Source organism: Callionymus lyra, chromosome 18, assembly GCF_982586985.1.
Source record: "Callionymus lyra chromosome 18, fCalLyr1.hap1.1, whole genome shotgun sequence".
Taxonomy (NCBI): Eukaryota; Metazoa; Chordata; class Actinopteri; order Syngnathiformes; family Callionymidae; genus Callionymus; species Callionymus lyra.
In genome coordinates this window covers 15,163,432-15,183,272 of record NC_141835.1, presented here as the reverse complement: position 1 = coordinate 15,183,272, position 19,841 = coordinate 15,163,432, and the positions used below count along the sequence as shown (strand labels likewise).

Sequence of the window (19,841 nt, the reverse complement as noted above, 5' to 3'; positions counted from 1 at the left end):
GAGAAAGTGCATGTTATAATAACGGTATGTGTTTTTATTTGTTATCATCAGTTACAGGACTAGTTCTGGTCGCAGTTGGGGCAGGTTAAAAATCAGGGAATTGTGAAGATGACAAAGAGACGAGACGTCTCAACAGCTCGCCAATTGAAGCGACCTTTCTGCGGCGTTACATGTTTTCTCATTCCAATTACAAGTCGTGACAAACAAGGCGTTGACGCCCTTGTCGATGAAAACAAGTGAACGAAGAAAACAAAAGTTTTCTCCGACAGCTGCCTTCTAATGAAACAAAAACCTAAAGCTGAATTAACTTTGTTCTATTTGACTGCAATAGGCTGGCGAATTGTCCAGGTGTTTACCTGCCTCTTTACCTAAGTAGCTGGGACGTCTTTTTCAGAATCAGAAAACCTTTATTAGTCCCGCGAGGGGAAATTCGGTTCATCAGTTAACTTCACCAATTAATTACATGTCTGACCCTCGTTTTAAATGTCTCAAGGTTACTAAAGATATAGAACTTTTCCGAATATAAAGGAAGAAATGAATGGTGTGTGTTATAGATAAGTAAGTAATAGTTATTTGTAAAGCGCCTTTCTAGACCAGGGTCACAAAGCGCTTGAACAATCAAAAGCAATACACAGTTAATGCATTATAAAGATAACGACAATAGCTCTTCTGTGTGCTCAGGGAATTAGAATGGGAATGTTTTTGCTTTCTTACACTCTGAATCAAAGACCAAGGAGCTGGTCTTCGACTTTTGGAGGTCCAGGAGAGACCCACGTCCAGTGTCCACCAATAAGGTGGTAAATTTGAGAGATTAAAGTCATGTTGAGTCAAGTTATTAAGAGATTATATGATGAAAATCGTGTAAACGAGTAGGAACTTCCTGTGTCTCTTTATGGTGTGGTCTGACGTCAGCTTTATAATGTTGATGCCAGACAAAGAGGTTTAAAGATAGCTCTGTTTCTTTAGCTTCATTTTAGTAGAACTGGTGCGGAATCTAGTAATGCTGGTTTTTCAACTTCACCACTTAACATAAATTCATAACATACAGTACATCTCTGTTAATGAGTCGCATGTCTATTTATATGTATCTGGAAAACGAAAGCTAAGGTCGCTATAAAAGAGGTAAGAGTTAGGTTAGGGTTAGTGTTAGTAAGTAAGTAAGTAAGTAAGTAATAGAAACTGACTCAGTAGTGGACACTGGACAAACGATGGGACTGCGTGAGTATTTCAGAGACGCTTTTATGAGAAATAGTACTTATAATAACGGAATGTTTATTTATTTTTCATCAGTGACAGTACTAGTTATATTCGCAGTTGGAGCAGGTTAGAAACTTTTCACTTTTTCAATAGTTTCTAGCAGGTGATTTTTCTGTTGTGTGATGTGTGTGTGATCTTGTCCGTCAACTAGGCACTGCTTATTGTTCCAGCGCTGACACTGGTCCGGAAACTGACTCTAACAGTAGTGAACAAAATATGGGACTGCGTGAGTATTTCAGAGACGCCTTTATGAGAAATAGTACTTTATAATAACGGAATGTTTATTTATTTTTCATCAGTTAAAGGACTATTTCTAGGCGCAGTTGGAGCAGGTTAGAAACTTTTCACTTGGTCAATAGTTTCTAGCAGGTGATTTTTCTGTTGTGTGATGTGTGTGTGATCTTGTACGACCATAAGCGAGTGTCGTCGCCGCACCGGTAGTTCTCGGTGCGATCGGATTCACGTCCGCGGGCATCGCTGCGGGCTCTTTAGCCGCCAGCATGATGTCTGCTGCTGCCATAGCCAACGGAGGAGGAGTGGCCGCGGGGGGAGTGGTGGCGGTTCTGCAGTCAGCAGGTAGAATCCCCCATTTCCTAACTAAAATACGCCCTCTAGTGTCTAGAATAATAATGCCGTGTATTCCGCAGGCATGGCCGGGATTCCAGCAGCTGCTTCTGCAGCTGTGGGTGCAGTTGGTGGAGCTGCTGCAGCAGCGATCAGCTCCATCGTTCCATCTATGGAACAACTGACTCCATGAAGAAGATTGAAAATAAATGTCTGTGTGTTCCTGGTTTGTATTTGCCTCGTGACCATGACGTCATGTTTACAAATACGGCCGTGTAATATTGCAAATGATGTCATGGAAGTCCCTAAATAAAAAAATACATGTTGTTGTCACTCTTTTTTTTTTTTTTTAATTTAATGCGAGATTAAAGTTGAAATATACTAGGAAACGATCGATTCACTTGGTGCCCTCTAGTGGCTAGATCCAGCATCCTTTTTTCAATGACATTATTACAAGTAAGTAAGTAAGTAAAGGTTATTTCTAGAGCGCCTTTCTAGACCAGGGTCACACAGCGCTTGAACAATCACTATCAATACAAGGTTAAAAGTATCATATTATTCAGTACATCTCTGTTTATGAGTCAGTATAAAGAGGAGTCTGCAGCAGCAGCAGCACTGCTTATTGTTCCAGCGCTGACACTGGTCTGGAAACTGACCTTCACAGTAGTGAACAAACGATGGGACTGCGTAAGTATTTCAGAGACGCCTTCATGAGAAAGTGTATTTTATAATAACGGTATGTGTTTTTATTTATCATCAGTTACAGGACTAGTTCTGGTCTCAGTTGGAGCAGGTTAAAAATCAGGGAATTGTGAAGATGACAAAGAGACGAGACGTCTCATCAGCTTGCCGATTGAAGAGACTTTTCTGGGGCGTTACTTTTTCATTGTTCATTGTTCTCATTCCAATTACAAGGCGTGACAAACAAGGCGTTGACGCCCTTGTCGATAAAAAACATGTGAACGAACAAAACAAAAGTTTTTTCCGACACCTGCTTTCTAATGAAACAAAAACCTAAAGCTGATTTAACTTTGTTCTATTTGACTGCAATAGGCTGGCGAATTATCCAGGTGTTCACCTGCCTCTTTCCCTATGTAGCTGGGACGTCTTTTTCATCAGTTAACTTCACCAATTAGTTACATGTCTGACCCTAGTTTGAAATGTCTCAAGGTTACTAAAGATATAGAACTTTTCCGAATATAAAGGAAGAAATAAATAGAGTTTTTGTCACATAAAAAAGGAAATGAAGGTTGCAAAAATTAAAATGGAATGAAGGAGATCATTTGTTACTTGGCGCCTCTAGTGGTGTGTGTTATAGATAAGTAAGTAAGTAATAGTTATTTGTAAAGCGCATTTCTAGACCAGGGTCACAAAGCGCTTGAACAATCCAACGCAATACACAGTAAACGCATTATAAAGACAAGGTAAGGTAAGGTAAGGTAAAACTTTATTGATCCCTCAGGAGGTCTCCTTCTGGAAATTGTTTAATGAATTGTTTATTGAAGATAATGACAGTAACAGTTTTTTTTTTTTTTTTAAAGATTGAAGCAAGAAAAGCATACATTGTCCCTGCAAATGAAAGATTTGCACTCACACCAGATTTAAACTCCACATGATGAAATACAGCAACATACAAAATTATATTAAAATAATTATAATAATTATAGACACATTTACATGTTTTTGCTTTCTTATACTCTGAATCAAAGACTAAGGAGCTGGTCTTGGACTTTTGGAGGTCCAGGAGAGACCCACGTCCAATGTCCACCAGGAGGTGGAGGGAAAAATCAACACAACAAACAAGGTTATATTGTTATAATGATTTGTGGTGTACGAAGGAGTAAAGGGCCCCTCAAATATGTTCTTTAAATGCTGTGACGAGATTTAAATCGAGATATAATGTGGTAAATTTGAGAGATTCAAGTCGTCATAATACATTTTTATTAAGAGATTATATGATGAAAATCGTGTAAACGAGCAGGAACTTCCATTAATAACATACAGTACATCTCTGTTAATGAGTCACATGTCTATTTATATGTATCTGGAAAACGAAACATAATGTAACCGGATGGTTATTTTAAGTTTGTTATTGAGATGATTACGTTTACATTCTCTTGGTTAAGCACGCCCTCTCATTACCTAATTGGCCTCACCTGCTAATGGAGCGGAGAATATGAAGGGATGCGTCACTCAGTCTGCTCCTCTCCTCTGTGTCGTGACAGTCAGCTGGTCTGGTGCCTAAGTCAGGCGGACGGCGTTCTGGGACGTGTGCGGGCAAAATGTGTGTTCCTGGTTTGTATTTGCCTCGTGACCATGACGTCATGTTCACAAATACGGCCGTGTTATATTGCAAATTATGTCATGGAAGTCCCTAAATAAAAAAAATTAAAAAATGCATGTTGTCGTCACTCTTATTTTTTTTTTAAATTTAAAACGAGAATAAAGTTGACATATATAAGGAGACGATCGAATCACATGGCGCTCTCTAGTGGCCAGATCCAGCATCCTCTTTTCAATAACATTATTACAAGTAAGAAAGTAAGTAAAGTTTATTTCTAGAGCGTCTTTCTAGACCAGGGTCACAAACCGCTTGAACAAACACTATCAATACAAGGTTAAAAGTATCATATTATTCAGTACATGTCTGTTTATGAGTCAGTATAAAGAGGAGTCTGCAGCAGCAGCAGCACTGCTTATTGTTCCAGCGCTGACACTGGTCTGGAAACTGACCTTCACAGTAGTGAACAAACGATAGGACTGCGTGAGTATTTCAGAGACGCCTTCATGAGAAAGTGTATTTTATAATAACGGTATGTGTTTTTATTTGTTATCATCAGTTACAGGACTAGTTCTGGGCGCAGTTGGAGCAGGTTAAAAATCAGAGAATTGTGAAGATGACAAAGAGACGAGACGTCTCATCAGATCGCCAATTGAAGCGACTTTTCTGCGGCGTTACTTTTTTTCTCATTCCAATTACAAGGCGTGACAAACAAGGCGTTGACGCCCTTGTCGATAAAAACAAGTTCTATTTGACTGCAATAGGCTGCCGAATTGTCCAGGTGTTCACCTGCCTCTTTCCCTAAGTAAATGGGACGTCTTTTTCATCAGTTAACTTTACCAATTAATTACATGTCTGACCCTCGTTTTAAATGTCTCAAGGTTACTAAAGATATAGAACTTTTCCGAATATTAAAGAAGAAAATAATGGTGTGTGTTATAGATAAGTAAATAAGTCATAGTTATTTGTAAAGCGCCTTTCTAGACCAGGGTCACAAAGCGCTTGAACAGTCAAAAGCAATACACAGTTAATGCATTATAAAGATAACGACAATAACTCTTCTGTGTGCTCAGGGAATAAGGTATTATTATTTTTTTTAATTTAAAGATTAAAGATTGAAGCATACATTGTCCCTGCAAATGAAAGATTTGCACTCACACCAGTTTCAAACTCCACATGATGAAATACAACAACATACAAAATTATATTAAAATAATTATAATTATTATAGAAACATTTACATTTTCTCTTGAGAAAAAAGATTACAAGTTCCACATGAATGTTTTTGCTTTCTTATACTCTGAATCAAAGACCAAGGAGTTGGTCTTGGACTTTTGGAGGTCCAGGAGAGACCCTCGTCCAGTGTCCACCAGTAGGTGGAGAGAAAAATCAACACAACAAACAAGGTTATATTGTTATAATGATTTGTGGTATACAAAGGCCCCCTCAAATATGTTCATTTAAATGCTGTGACGAGATTTAAATCGAGATATAAGGTGGTAAATTTGAGAGATTCAAGTCATCGTAATACATTTTTATTAAGAGATTATATGATGAAAATCGTGTAAACGAGTAGGAACTTCTTGTGTCTCTTTATGGTGTGGTCTGACGTCAGCTTTATGATGTTGATGCCAGACAAAGAGGTTTTTTTTTTGTTTTTTTTTAATCCCTTATTTGTCCCGCGAGGGGAAATTCGGTAGTGCTTTAAAGATAGCTCTGTTTCTTTTGTTTCATTTTAGTAAATTGGTGCAGAATCTAGTAATACTGGTTTTTCAACTTCATCACTTAACATAAATTCATAACATACAGTACATCTTTGTTAATGAGTCACATGTATATTTACAGGTATCTGGAAAACGAAAGCTAAGGTCGCTATAAAAGAGGTAAGAGTTAGGTTAGGGTTAGTCTGGACTACACTACTGCCTCGGTAGTGGACACTGGACAAACGATGGGACTGGGTGAGTATTTCAGAGACGCCTCTATGAGAAATAGTACTTTATAATAACGGAATGTTTATTTATTTTTCATCAGTTACAGGACTAGTTCTGGGCGCAGTTGGAGCAGGTTAGAAACTGTTCACTTTGTCAATTTCTAGTAGGTGATTTTTCTGTTGTGTGATGTGTGTGTGATCTTGTCCGTCCAGGAACGAGTATCGTCGCCGCACCGTTGGTTCTCGGTGCGATCGGATTCACGTCCGTGGGCATCGCTGCGAGTTCTTATGCCGCCAGCATGATGTCTACTGCTGCCATAGCCAACGGAGGAGGAGTGGCCGCGGGGGGAGTGGTGGCGGTTCTGCAGGCAGCAGGTAGAACCCCCCATTTCCTAACTCAAATACGCCAACCAGTGTCTAAAATAATAATGCCATGTATTCTGCAGGCACGGCCGGGATTCCAGCAGCTGCTTCTGCAGCTGTGGGTGCAGTTGGTGGAGCTGGTGCAGCAGCGATCGCCCTCATCTTGTGAAACCATTGAAAAGCTCCATCTATGAAACAACTGACTCCATGCAGAAGATACATCACTGTGTGTTCCTGGTTTGTATTTGCCTCGTGACCATGGAAGTCCCTAAATAAAAAAATTAAAAAAAATACATGTTGTTGTCGTCACTCTTATTTTTTTTTTAATTTAAAGCGATAATAAAGTTGACATATATTAGGAAACGATCGACTCACATTGCGCCCTCTAGTGGCTAGATCCAGCATCCTCTTTTCAATAACATTATTACAAGTAAGTAAGTAATTAAAGGTTATTTCTAGAGCACCTTTCTAGACCAGGGTCACAAAGCGCTTGAACAATCACTATCAATACAAGGTTAAAAGTATCATATTATTCAGTACATCTCTGTTTATGAGTCAGTATAAAGAGGAGTCTGCAGCAGCAGCACTGCTTATTGTTCCAGCGCTGACACTGGTCTGGAAACTGACCTTCACAGTAGTGAACAAACGATGGGACTGCGTGAGTATTTCAGAGACGCCTTCATGAGAAAGTGTATTTTATAATAACGGTATGTGTTTTTATTTATCATCAGTTACAGGACTAGTTCTGGTCGCAGTTGGAGCAGGTTAAAAATCAGGGAATTGTGAAGATGACAAAGAGACGAGACGTCTCATCAGCTTGCCGATTGAAGAGACTTTTCTGGGGCGTTACTTTTTCATTGTTCATTGTTCTCATTCCAATTACAAGGCGTGACAAACAAGGCGTTGACGCCCTTGTCGATAAAAAACATGTGAACGAACAAAACAAAAGTTTTTTCCGACACCTGCTTTCTAATGAAACAAAAACCTAAAGCTGATTTAACTTTGTTCTATTTGACTGCAATAGGCTGGCGAATTATCCAGGTGTTCACCTGCCTCTTTCCCTATGTAGCTGGGACGTCTTTTTCATCAGTTAACTTCACCAATTAGTTACATGTCTGACCCTAGTTTGAAATGTCTCAAGGTTACTAAAGATATAGAACTTTTCCGAATATAAAGGAAGAAATAAATAGAGTTTTTGTCTCATAAAAAAGTAAATGAAGGTTGCAAAAATTAAAATGGAATGAAGGAGATCATTTGTTACTTGGCGCCTCTAGTGGTGTGTGTTATAGATAAGTAAGTAAGTAATAGTTATTTGTAAAGCGCATTTCTAGACCAGGGTCACAAAGCGCTTGAACAATCCAGCGCAATACACAGTAAACGCATTATAAAGACAAGGTAAGGTAAGGTAAGGTAAAACTTTATTGATCCCTCAGGAGGTCTCCTTCTGGAAATTGTTTAATGAATTGTTTATTGAAGATAATGACAGTAACAGTTTTTTTTTTTTTTTTAAAGATTGAAGCAAGAAAAGCATACATTGTCCCTGCAAATGAAAGATTTGCACTCACACCAGATTTAAACTCCACATGATGAAATACAGCAACATACAAAATTATATTAAAATAATTATAATAATTATAGACACATTTACATGTTTTTGCTTTCTTATACTCTGAATCAAAGACTAAGGAGCTGGTCTTGGACTTTTGGAGGTCCAGGAGAGACCCACGTCCAATGTCCACCAGGAGGTGGAGGGAAAAATCAACACAACAAACAAGGTTATATTGTTATAATGATTTGTGGTGTACGAAGGAGTAAAGGGCCCCTCAAATATGTTCTTTAAATGCTGTGACGAGATTTAAATCGAGATATAATGTGGTAAATTTGAGAGATTCAAGTCGTCATAATACATTTTTATTAAGAGATTATATGATGAAAATCGTGTAAACGAGCAGGAACTTCCATTAATAACATACAGTACATCTCTGTTAATGAGTCACATGTCTATTTATATGTATCTGGAAAACGAAACATAATGTAACCGGATGGTTATTTTAAGTTTGTTATTGAGATGATTACGTTTACATTCTCTTGGTTAAGCACGCCCTCTCATTACCTAATTGGCCTCACCTGCTAATGGAGCGGAGAATATGAAGGGATGCGTCACTCAGTCTGCTCCTCTCCTCTGTGTCGTGACAGTCAGCTGGTCTGGTGCCTAAGTCAGGCGGACGGCGTTCTGGGACGTGTGCGGGCAAAATGTGTGTTCCTGGTTTGTATTTGCCTCGTGACCATGACGTCATGTTCACAAATACGGCCGTGTTATATTGCAAATTATGTCATGGAAGTCCCTAAATAAAAAAAATTAAAAAATGCATGTTGTCGTCACTCTTATTTTTTTTTTAATTTAAAGCGAGAATAAAGTTGACATATATAAGGAGACGATCGAATCACATGCCGCCCTCTAGTGGCCAGCATCCTCTTTTCAATAACATTATTACAAGTAAGAAAGTAAGTAAAGGTTATTTCTAGAGCGCCTTTCTAGACCAGGGTCACACAGCGCTTGAACAATCTCTATCAATACAAGGTTAAAAGTATCATATTATTCAGTACATCTCTGTTTATGAGTCAGTATAAAGAGGAGTCTGCAGCAGCAGCAGCACTGCTTATTGTTCCAGCGCTGACACTGGTCTGGAAACTGACCTTCACAGTAGTGAACAAACGATGGGACTGCGTGAGTATTTCAGAGACGCCTTCATGAGAAAGTGTATTTTATAATAACGGTATGTGTTTTTATTTGTTATCATCAGTTACAGGACTAGTTCTGGGCGCAGTTGGAGCAGGTTAAAAATCAGAGAATTGTGAAGATGACAAAGAGACGATTCGTCTCATCAGATCGCCAATTGAAGCGACTTTTCTGCGGCGTTACTTTTTTTCTCATTCCAATTACAAGGCGTGACAAACAAGGCGTTGACGCCCTTGTCGATAAAAACAAGTTCTATTTGACTGCAATAGGCTGCCGAATTGTCCAGGTGTTCACCTGCCTCTTTCCCTAAGTAAATGGGACGTCTTTTTCACCAGGTAACTTTACCCATAATTACATGTCTGACCCTCGTTTTAAATGTCTCAAGGTTACTAAAGATATAGAACTTTTCCGAATATTAAAGAAGAAAATAATGGTGTGTGTTATAGATAAGTAAATAAGTCATAGTTATTTGTAAAGCGCCTTTCTAGACCAGGGTCACAAAGCGCTTGAACAGTCAAAAGCAATACACAGTTAATGCATTATAAAGATAACGACAATAACTCTTCTGTGTGCTCAGGGAATAAGGTATTATTATTTTTTTTAATTTAAAGATTAAAGATTGAAGCATACATTGTCCCTGCAAATGAAAGATTTGCACTCACACCAGTTTCAAACTCCACATGATGAAATACAACAACATACAAAATTATATTAAAATAATTATAATTATTATAGAAACATTTACATTTTCTCTTGAGAAAAAAGATTACAAGTTCCACATGAATGTTTTTGCTTTCTTATACTCTGAATCAAAGACCAAGGAGTTGGTCTTGGACTTTTGGAGGTCCAGGAGAGACCCACGTCCAATGCCCACCAGGAGGTGGAGAAAAAAATCAACACAACAAACAAGGTTATATTGTTATAATGATTTGTGGTGTACGAAAGAGTAAAGGCCCCCTCAAATATGTTCTTTAAATGCTGTGACGAGATTTAAATCGAGATATAATGTGGTAAATTTGAGAGATTCAAGTCATCGTAATACATTTTTATTAAGAGATTATATGATGAAAATCGTGTAAACGAGCAGGAACTTCCATTTATAACATACAGTACATCTCTGTTAATGAGTCACATGTCTATTTATATGTATCTGGAAAACGAAACATAATGTAACCGGATGGTTATTTTAAGTTTGTTATTGAGATGATTACCCCTGAGTTATCTATCATAACCTCAGGTTCTACGAGTTGGTGCGAAGCCCTCCAACGGCTTCGCTATGGGTTTACCCTGAGGCACCGCCTCGTCTCTGAGAAAGCTTAATGAACTCGCCACCCAGCAGGGGGCAGTCCCTTCCTATAAAGGCGGGAAGCACCCGCCCCACTTTCTCCAACTGAAAACTCAGCGAGAAGGGCGGCCGCTGGGCGACGAGGTTGGAGGGCTTCGCACCAACTCGTAGAACCTGAGGTTATGATAGATAACTCAGGGGTTCTACGTCATTGGTGCTCCGCCCTCCAACGGCTTCGCTATGGGTTTACCCAAAAAGCGAAGCCTGACGGGATAAATGTAACCCCAGCTGGACGCCGCTCCTGGAGCAGCATCACTAGGGCCCCGCCGGCCCAGGGTCCAAACCCACTTGAGCCGTGGGCCCTGAGGGGGGCACAACAGCGCTCAAAACAGTATGAGCTACTGATCCCGCCGTTACGTCGAGTAGATAGGCCTTAGCGAAGGTAGACGTGGACGCCCAAGAGGCAGCAGAGCAGATATCCTCTGCTGCCACACCCCGCAAAAGAGCCACTGAGGCTGCCACGCCACGGGTGGAATGTGCCCTCAGACCGCTACCAGCGGATCCACCCGCTGCTCGGTAGGCCCGGATAATGGCCGATCTCACCCAATGAGAGAACCTCTGGGGGGAGACCGGCTCTCCCCGCCGGCATCTACCGTGGCAGACAAAAAAGGGCATCAGAGCGCCTAAACTCGGCCACCCGCCGCAAGTAAGAGGCCAACGCCCTCACTGGACACAATAGGTGGAGACGTTCCTGACCCGGGTCCGAGTGAGGCGGCGGGTGAATTCAGAATCTTCGGGCGGAACGCTGGGTTAGGACGCAAAGACACCGAAGACTCCTCGACGCCAAAGGAAAGACACTCAGGGCTAATGGAGATGGCACAAAGCTCACTTGCTCTCTTCGTGGTTGTTAGTGCCAGAAGGAGCGATACCTTGAAAGACAAGATATCCAGTGGGACTTGGTCAAGAGGCTCGAAGGTCGGGCCTGTGAGAGAGTCCAGTACCAACTGGAGATCCCACTGAGGGCTGGAAGGCCTTGCAGGAGGTCGAAGCCAAGGGGTGGGCGCGAACCGAAGCACCCTCAAAACCGACATGCCTCGTCGCTATGGCTGATGCGAACACTCTGTGTCGCCACAGTCCGCCCGTTATCCAGCAAATGTTGCAGGAAAGACAGGATAGCGGAGACCAAACAAGAGCTGGGGTCCAAGGACCTGTCTGAACACCAGCGGGAGAATATCCCCCACGTTGAGGCATAAAGCCTACGTGTTGATGGGGCCCGGGCGTTCTCCAGCGTGTGGAGAACGTCCGGGTCCAAGGTCCCGATCAGCTCGTCCCGTGCAGGAGCCACACCTTGAGAGGCCGGCCCAGCACCGGGGGCGCTGTCAGAGTCCCCCCCGCCTGACACAGGGCAGCGGGGCCCCAAGGGATGGCCCACGGGGCCCCGACCGCCATGCGCACCAGCTCTGGGAACCAGAGCGCCCCCGGGGAGTCTGGTGCCACTAGAATTAACCTCAGCCCCCCCCGCCTCGTCCTCCGAATCAAGGGGAGAAGGAGCCGCGGAGGAGGGAAGGCGAACAGCAGACCGACCGGCCACCTCGAATGGGCTAAAGCGTCCACGCCTAGTGGGGGGCAATCCGAAGCCCTGAGGGAGAACCAAAGAGGGCATTGAAGTTCTCCTTGCTGGCGAAGAGGTCTGCAACCGGGTGACCGAATCGAGACCAGATCTCGCTTGCCACTGCCTCGGACAGACCCCATTCGTCCTGGACGGCCCCCCTCGACAGTCTGTCCGCTACTGCATTCAGCTCGCCCGGGACGTGCTGGGCTCTGAGCGAAAGCAGGTGACAGTCCGCCCACAGCCAAATCTTCCTTGCCACACTCAGAAGGGCTGGGGATCTGACTCCACCTTGGTGGAGCTGTCTGAAAATACTAGGACGTTGGACCGTGACAGTTGGGGAGAGAGGTGAAGCAGGACATTGTGAATCGCCTTCAGCTCTAGCCAGTTTATGTGTCTGAGCACCGGACTGCTCCAGACCCCACTGGCGTAAGCCTGACCCGAGGTGCCTCCCCAACCTGTCAGGGAAGCGTCTGTAACACTTGAGTGTAACGAAGGACGCAACCCAATGGAACTCTCCGCCTGAGGTTGGCGTGAGAGTTCCAAAACTGGATGTCCTGCAAAACCCGAGCGGGAAGGCGCACTTTCCAACCTCTTTCCCGCTTGAGGTCTAGCTTGAGACGACCAAACCATCTCTGAAGCTCCCTCATGTGCAGCAAGCCCAGCCGAACAACCGTGTGGGCTGCCGCCATGAGCCCCAGGAGGGACATAACAGTGCCTGCTGTTGTCACGTGACACCGAGCTTCCAGCAACTGTGTTGTCAGTCGGAGAATGGGCTGGATACGCACGTCCGGGAGGCGCGCGTATCCTTCCTCCGAGTTCAACAGTACCCCCAGGTAAACTAACTGTTGAACTGGAGTCAGAGCGCTCTTGCTGAGGTTCACTGTGAACCCCAGGGTGGCAATATGGCTCAACACCTTCTGTGTGTGAGCGTAACTTTCTGCCTCTGACCTGGCAAGGATCAACCAGTCGTCCAGATAGGTCAAGATCCTTACCCCACTCACTCTCAATGGCTCCACTGCCGCTTCCACACTCTTGGTGAAGGTCCTGGGTGCCAGAGAGTAGCCGAACGGGAGTCGAGTGTATTGAAACACCCGACCCTCGAGGGCGAAACGCAAGTACTTTCGATGTCTCTTGACTATCGGTATGTGAAAGTACGCGTCGGTCAGGTCGATAGATGTCATCCAATCTCCTGGACTTACACCTGAAAGCAGTTCTTGACCGTCAACATGCGAAACGGGCGGGTAGCTATGAACTTGTTCAAATAGCTGAGGTCCAGAATGGGCCTCCAACCCCCGGTCTTCTTCTCCACGAGGAAGTACCGGGAGTAAAACCCTGTCATCATCTCGGCTGCAGGGACCAGTTCTACGACCTCCTTCTGCAGCAGAGTAGACACCTCGTTTCTCAACAGAATAATTTCTTCTGCTCCGCCGTACGCGTCCAGAGAATCCCTGAAAACGCGGGGGTTGACGGGCAAAAGTAGCGCATAGCCCCGCCTGATTACTCCCCCCAGCCAAGTGGGTCTTAGAAGTAAAACCAGGCGACTCCAAGCCGAATAATGTTCTGTCAGAACCGCAGCCCTGGCGAACCTTGGGTAGTCCTCCGGCCCGCCCCCCCTATGGCGGGCCATAGACGAAAGGGCATCACACAAGCCGCGTCTCTATCTCTTGAATCCACAGAGCATGTACTCGAGTTGGATTCACTAGAACCCCCACTCTCATACATAAACCGGCTCTGTGGGAGAAGCGCGCAAGTGCGCGTGAGACACCTCAGATGCGCGTCGTGCGTGTTCCCTTCCCCCCCCCGGAAGTCTTCCCAACTCCCTGAGCACTTCTTAGTGTCACCGGAGCTGACAAAACCCGCGATGTGGAGGAATGTGCTGGAGAATTAACCCGGAGCTGAAGTGAGTTAGGTCGCGCGCGCGTCGGCACCGCATCACTCACCCGGTCCCGTACATTCTCAAGCTCCACTGGCGGTCCAGACCTGCTCGTCACTCGTGAGATCCGACCGCCACGCACCTCTCCAGTTGATCGACCAGACGGGGCGGAAGTTCTTCGCCCTCGCCTGGTCTCAGGGCGGCGAGAAAACTCGCGCGTAAAAACACCAGGTTGCGTCAGTTCCATGGCGTTTCTCCGCCGCCAAACGTGACGTCCTCCACGGTGCCAGTGCTTGTAGATAGCGCTGTGGGGGAAGGAACAACCTCCGGTCAACATAGACATGTCTGGACTAGTTCCACTCACCTCCGCTGTCAAGCTCTGTCGGGCACGAGCGCTGGTCGACGCGGAAGTAAACACAGCTGACTCAGCCGGTCTCGCGGACCTCTGCTCGTCTGTAAACAAAACACATGTGGTTGGAGTCTGCCCCTCATTCGTGTGGACAGACTCCGTTATTACAGTCTCGGCATAACCCGGGCGAAGGGGTTTAAACCCTCCTTCGAACTGTGTTCTGAGAGGAAACTCTCGCCGTCTATGAACGGCGGAGCATGTTAGCCTAGCATTAGCGGCGAAAGTCTCTAATGACGCCTGTGAATACGTCACACTCACAGGCGGAGCCACATGCACACTACTAACATCTCTCAGAACGAACCACAGAAACGTCATACGTTCTCTTGTTTTATTCCCGACACATTCCCTTGAATGAATAGGGAGGGGGAGGAGCCCTCGGCCGTCGACTCTGCTGCGGCTGCTGGCTCCCCGGCTCGCGCTGCGGATCTTGGCGACGCTCACTCGTCGCACGCCGCCGCTGTTGCCGATGTTGTTGGTGCTGCTGGGGTGGCTGGTCTCTGGTGACGCTTCCCCCCAGCACCAGATGATGATGCCGACGAACGGGATCTCCGTCTCCGCGTATCCCTGTCGCGCATCGTCATCACGCCAAACGTGACGTCATCCATGACGTTTCTCCGCCAAACGTGACGTCATCCATGGCGCCGGGATTTTCTTGACAACGCTCATCGGCGGTCAAACCCCGTCAGCGCATGTCAACACGGAAGTAAACACAGCTGATCAAGCCGGTCTCGTGGACATTTGCTTATCAGGCCGACGAACGGGATCTCCGTCTCCGCGTATCCCCGTCGCGCCTCGTCATCACGCCCATGCAGGTGATGGCGGAGCTGCGCCGCCTCCTGCCGGGCCATTCCTCTCAATGGTGCGTCCGTTCCATGGCATTTCTCCGCCAAACGTGACGTCATCCATGACGTTTCTCCGCCAAACGTGACGTCATCCATGACGTTTCTCCGCCAAACGTGACGTCATCCATGGCGCCGGGATTTTTTTGACAACGCTCATCGGTGGTCAAACCCCGTCAGCGCATGTCAACACGGAAGTGAAGTAAACACAGCTGATCAAGCCGGTCTCGTGGACATTTGCTTATCTGGAAACAAAGCACATGGTTGAGTCTGCCCTTCATTCGTGTAGACAGACTCCGTTATTACAGTCTCGGCATGACCCGGACGAAGGGGTTTAAAACCTCCTCCGAACTGTGTTCTGAGAGGAAACTCTCGCCGTCTATGAACGGCGGAGCATGTTAGCTTAGCATTAGCGGCGAAAGTCTCTAATGACGCCTGTGAATACGTCACACTCACAGGCGGAGCCACATGCACACTAATACCTCTCAAGTGAACCCGTCGAGTGCGCTGCAGGAGGGCCATGAGACCTGCAAGAGATACTCACCTGATCGCTCTCGCATACCCCATGGTCGACTCCATGCAGCGAGCCAGTCGTCCTGCTCGTCGACATCTGTTCATGACCGATGGACGACTCAGCTCGACTCATCAGGGCCCAACACGTTGGAACGAGTGCACAGGACTGCCATGTTGTTTTCTCAAACAACACGGCAGTCCTGTGTTGATCATAATCATGATCTGAGGCGGCGTGGGTCGACAAGCCTCGAACGCTTCCCAACACTGTCAAAAGCCGTGGGAAGCGCTCGGAAGGCCACATAATCATCACGTGTGATTTGGGCCTCTAGGCAAAACGAAGCAGACATGTGTGTCTCCTCTTCAGGGAGTCTTCGTGCACACATGGTTCACTTCAATATTCATTCGCCATCATTACATTCCACTGTCGGGAGCTTTCTCGCTGAGTTGAAAAAGGAGGAGAAAGTGCGGCGGGTGCTTCCCGCCTTTATAGGAAGGGACTGCCCCCTGCTGGGTGGCGAGTTCATTAAGCTTTCTCAGAGACGAGGCGGTGCCTCGGGGTAAACCCATAGCGAAGCCGTTGGAGGGCGGAGCACCAATGACGTAGAACGTTTACATTCTCTTGGTTAAGCACGCCCTCTCATTACCTAATTGGCCTCACCTGCTAATGGAGCGGAGAATATGAAGGGATGCGTCACTCAGTCTGCTCCTCTCCTCTGTGTCGTGACAGTCAGCTGGTCTGGTGCCTAAGTCAGGCGGACGGCGTTCTGGGACGTGTGCGGGCAAAATGTGTGTTCCTGGTTTGTATTTGCCTCGTGACCATGACGTCATGTTCACAAATACGGCCGTGTTATATTGCAAATTATGTCATGGAAGTCCCTAAATAAAAAAAATTAAAAAATGCATGTTGTCGTCACTCTTATTTTTTTTTTTAATTTAAAGCGAGAATAAAGTTGACATATATAAGGAGACGATCGAATCACATGCCGCCCTCTAGTGGCCAGCATCCTCTTTTCAATAACATTATTACAAGTAAGAAAGTAAGTAAAGGTTATTTCTAGAGCGCCTTTCTAGACCAGGGTCACACAGCGCTTGAACAATCTCTATCAATACAAGGTTAAAAGTATCATATTATTCAGTACATGTCTGTTTATGAGTCAGTATAAAGAGGAGTCTGCAGCAGCAGCAGCACTGCTTATTGTTCCAGCGCTGACACTGGTCTGGAAACTGACCTTCACAGTAGTGAACAAACGATAGGACTGCGTGAGTATTTCAGAGACGCCTTCATGAGAAAGTGTATTTTATAATAACGGTATGTGTTTTTATTTGTTATCGTCAGTTACAGGACTAGTTCTGGGCGCAGTTGGAGCAGGTTAAAAATCAGAGAATTGTGAAGATGACAAAGAGACGAGACGTCTCATCAGATCGCCGATTGAAGCGACTTTTCTGCGGCGTTACGTTTTTTCTCATTCCAATTACAAGGCGTGACAAACAAGGCGTTGACGCCCTTGTCGATAAAAACAAGTTCTATTTGACTGCAATAGGCTGCCGAATTGTCCAGGTGTTCACCTGCCTCTTTCCCTAAGTAAATGGGACGTCTTTTTCACCAGTTAACTTTACCAATTAATTACATGTCTGTCCCTGGTTTTAAATGTCTCAAGGTTACTAAAGATATAGAACTTTTCCGAATATTAAAGAAGAAAATAATGGTGTGTGTTATAGATAAGTAAATAAGTCATAGTTATTTGTAAAGCGCCTTTCTAGACCAGGGTCACAAAGCGCTTGAACAGTCAAAAGCAATACACAGTTAATGCATTATAAAGATAACGACAATAAATCTTCTGTGTGCTCAGGGAATAAGGTATTATTATTTTTTTTAATTTAAAGATTAAAGATTGAAGCATACATTGTCCCTGCAAATGAAAGATTTGCACTCACACCAGATTCAAACTCCACATGATGAAATACAACAACATACAAAATTATATTAAAATAATTATAATTATTATAGAAACATTTACATTTTCTCTTGAGAAAAAAGATTACAAGTTCCACATGAATGTTTTTGCTTTCTTATACTCTGAATCAAAGACCAAGGAGTTGGTCTTGGACTTTTCGAGGTCCAGGAGAGACCCACGTCCAGTGTCAACCAGGAGGTGGAGAGAAAAATCAACACAACAAACAAGGTTATATTGTTATTATGATTTGTGGTATACAAAGGCGTAAAGGGCCCCTCAAATGTGTTCATTTAAATGCTGTGACGAGATTTAAATCGAGATATAAGGTGGTAAATTTGAGAGATTAAAGTCATCGTAATACATTTTTATTAAGAGATTATATGATGAAAATCGTGTAAACGAGTAGGAACTTCTTGTGTCTCTTTATGGTGTGGTCTGACGTCAGCTTTATAATGTTGATGTCAGACAAAGAGGTTTTTTTGGGGGTTTTTTTAATCCCTTATTTGTCCCGCGAGGGGAAATTCGGTAGTGCTTTAAAGATAGCTCTGTTTCTTTTGTTTCATTTTAGTAAATTGGTGCGGAATCTAGTAATACTGGTTTTTCAACTTCATCACTTAACATAACTTCATAACATACAGTACATCTCTGTTAATGAGTCACATGTATATTTACAGGTATCTGGAAAACGAAAGGTAAGGTCGCTATAAAAGAGGAAAGAGTTAGGTTAGGGTTAGTCTGGACTGCACTACTGCCTCAGTAGTGGACACTGGACAAACGATGGGACTGCGTGAGTATTTCAGAGACGCCTCTATGAGAAATAGTACTTTATAATAACGGAATGTTTGTTTATTTTTCATCAGTTACAAGACTAGTTCTGGGCGCAGTTGGAGCAGGTTAGAAACTGTTCACTTTGTCAATAGTTTCTAGCAGGTGATTTTTCTGTTGTGTGATGTGTGCATGATCTTGTCCGTCCAGGATTGAGTGTCGCCGCCGCACCGTTGGTTCTCTGTGCGATCGGATTCACGTACGCGGGCATCGATGTGGGTTCTTATGCCGCCAGGATGATGGCTGCTGCTGCCCCAGCCTACATGGGATGAGTGGCCGCGGGGGGAGTGGTGGCAGTTCTGCAGGCAGCAGGTAGAACCCCCCATTTCCTAACTAAAATACGCCAACCAGTGTCTAAAATAATAATGCAGTGTATTCTGCAGGCACGGCCGGGATTCCAGCAGCTGCTTCTGCAGCTGTGGGTGCAGTTGGTGGAGCTGGTGCAGCAGCGATCGCCCTCATCGTGTGAAACCATTGAAAAGCTCCATCTATGACTCAACAACTGACTCCATGCAGAAGATACATCACTGTGTGTTCCTGGTTTGTATTTGCCTCGTGACCATGGAAGTCCCTAAATAAAAAAAAAAAAAAAATACATGTTGTTGTCGTCACTCTTATTTTTTTTTTAAATTTAAAGCAAGAATATAGTTGACATATATTAGGAAACGATCGACTCACATTGCGCCCTCTTATGGCCAGATCCAGCATCCTCTTTTCAATAACATTATTACAAGTAAGTAAGTAATTAAAGGTTATTTCTAGAGCACCTTTCTAGACCAGGGTCACAAAGCGCTTGAACAATCACTATCAATACAAGGTTAAAAGTATCATATTATTCAGTACATCTCTGTTTATGAGTCAGTATAAAGAGGAGTCTGCAGCAGCAGCAGCACTGCTTATTGTTCCAGCGCTGATACTGGTCTGGAAACTGACCTTCACAGTAGTGAACAAACGATGGGACTGCGTGAGTATTTCAGAGACGCCTTCATGAGAAAGTGTGTTTTATAATAACGGTATGTGTTTTTATTTGTTATCAGCTACAGGACTAGTTCTGGTCTCAGTTGGGGCAGGTTAAAAATCAGGGAATTATGAAGATGACAAAGAGACAAGACTTTTCTGCGGCGTTACTTTTTTTCTCATTCCAATTACAAGGCGTGACAAACAAGGCATTGACACCCTTGTCGATAAAAACAAGTGAACAAACAAAACAAAAGTTTTCTCCGACAGCTGCTTTCGAATGAAACAAAAACCTAAAGCTGATTTAAATGTGTTCTATTTGACTGCAATAGGCTGAAAAATTGTCCAGGTGTTCACCTGCCTCTTTCCCTAAGTAGTTGGGACGTCTTTTTCATCAGTTAACTTCACCAATTAGTTACATGTCTGACCCTAGTTTTA

At 44.3% G+C, this 19,841-nt stretch overlaps 1 protein-coding gene across 3 annotated transcripts; it reads left to right on the top strand.

Annotated features, from left to right (window-relative positions):
- Positions 1-964: 964 nt before the first annotated feature.
- On the top strand, positions 965-18,946 carry LOC148060652 (uncharacterized). Of its 3 annotated transcripts, none has more exons than XM_087780479.1 (7): positions 965-1,218; positions 1,291-1,323; positions 1,409-1,483; positions 1,557-1,589; positions 1,675-1,833; positions 6,246-6,407; positions 18,818-18,946. In XM_087780479.1, exons 1-7 carry the CDS (start codon positions 1,209-1,211, stop codon positions 18,913-18,915), a joined length of 570 nt encoding a protein of 189 aa, XP_087636605.1. In that variant the 5' UTR covers positions 965-1,208; the 3' UTR covers positions 18,916-18,946. The 3 variants fall into 3 exon arrangements, with proteins under 3 accessions (XP_087636605.1, XP_087636607.1, XP_087636606.1); XM_087780481.1 differs by having other exon boundaries at positions 18,830-18,940; XM_087780480.1 differs by lacking the exon at positions 18,818-18,946 and adding an exon at positions 6,479-6,688 and having other exon boundaries at positions 971-1,218.
- Positions 18,947-19,841: the final 895 nt, after the last annotated feature.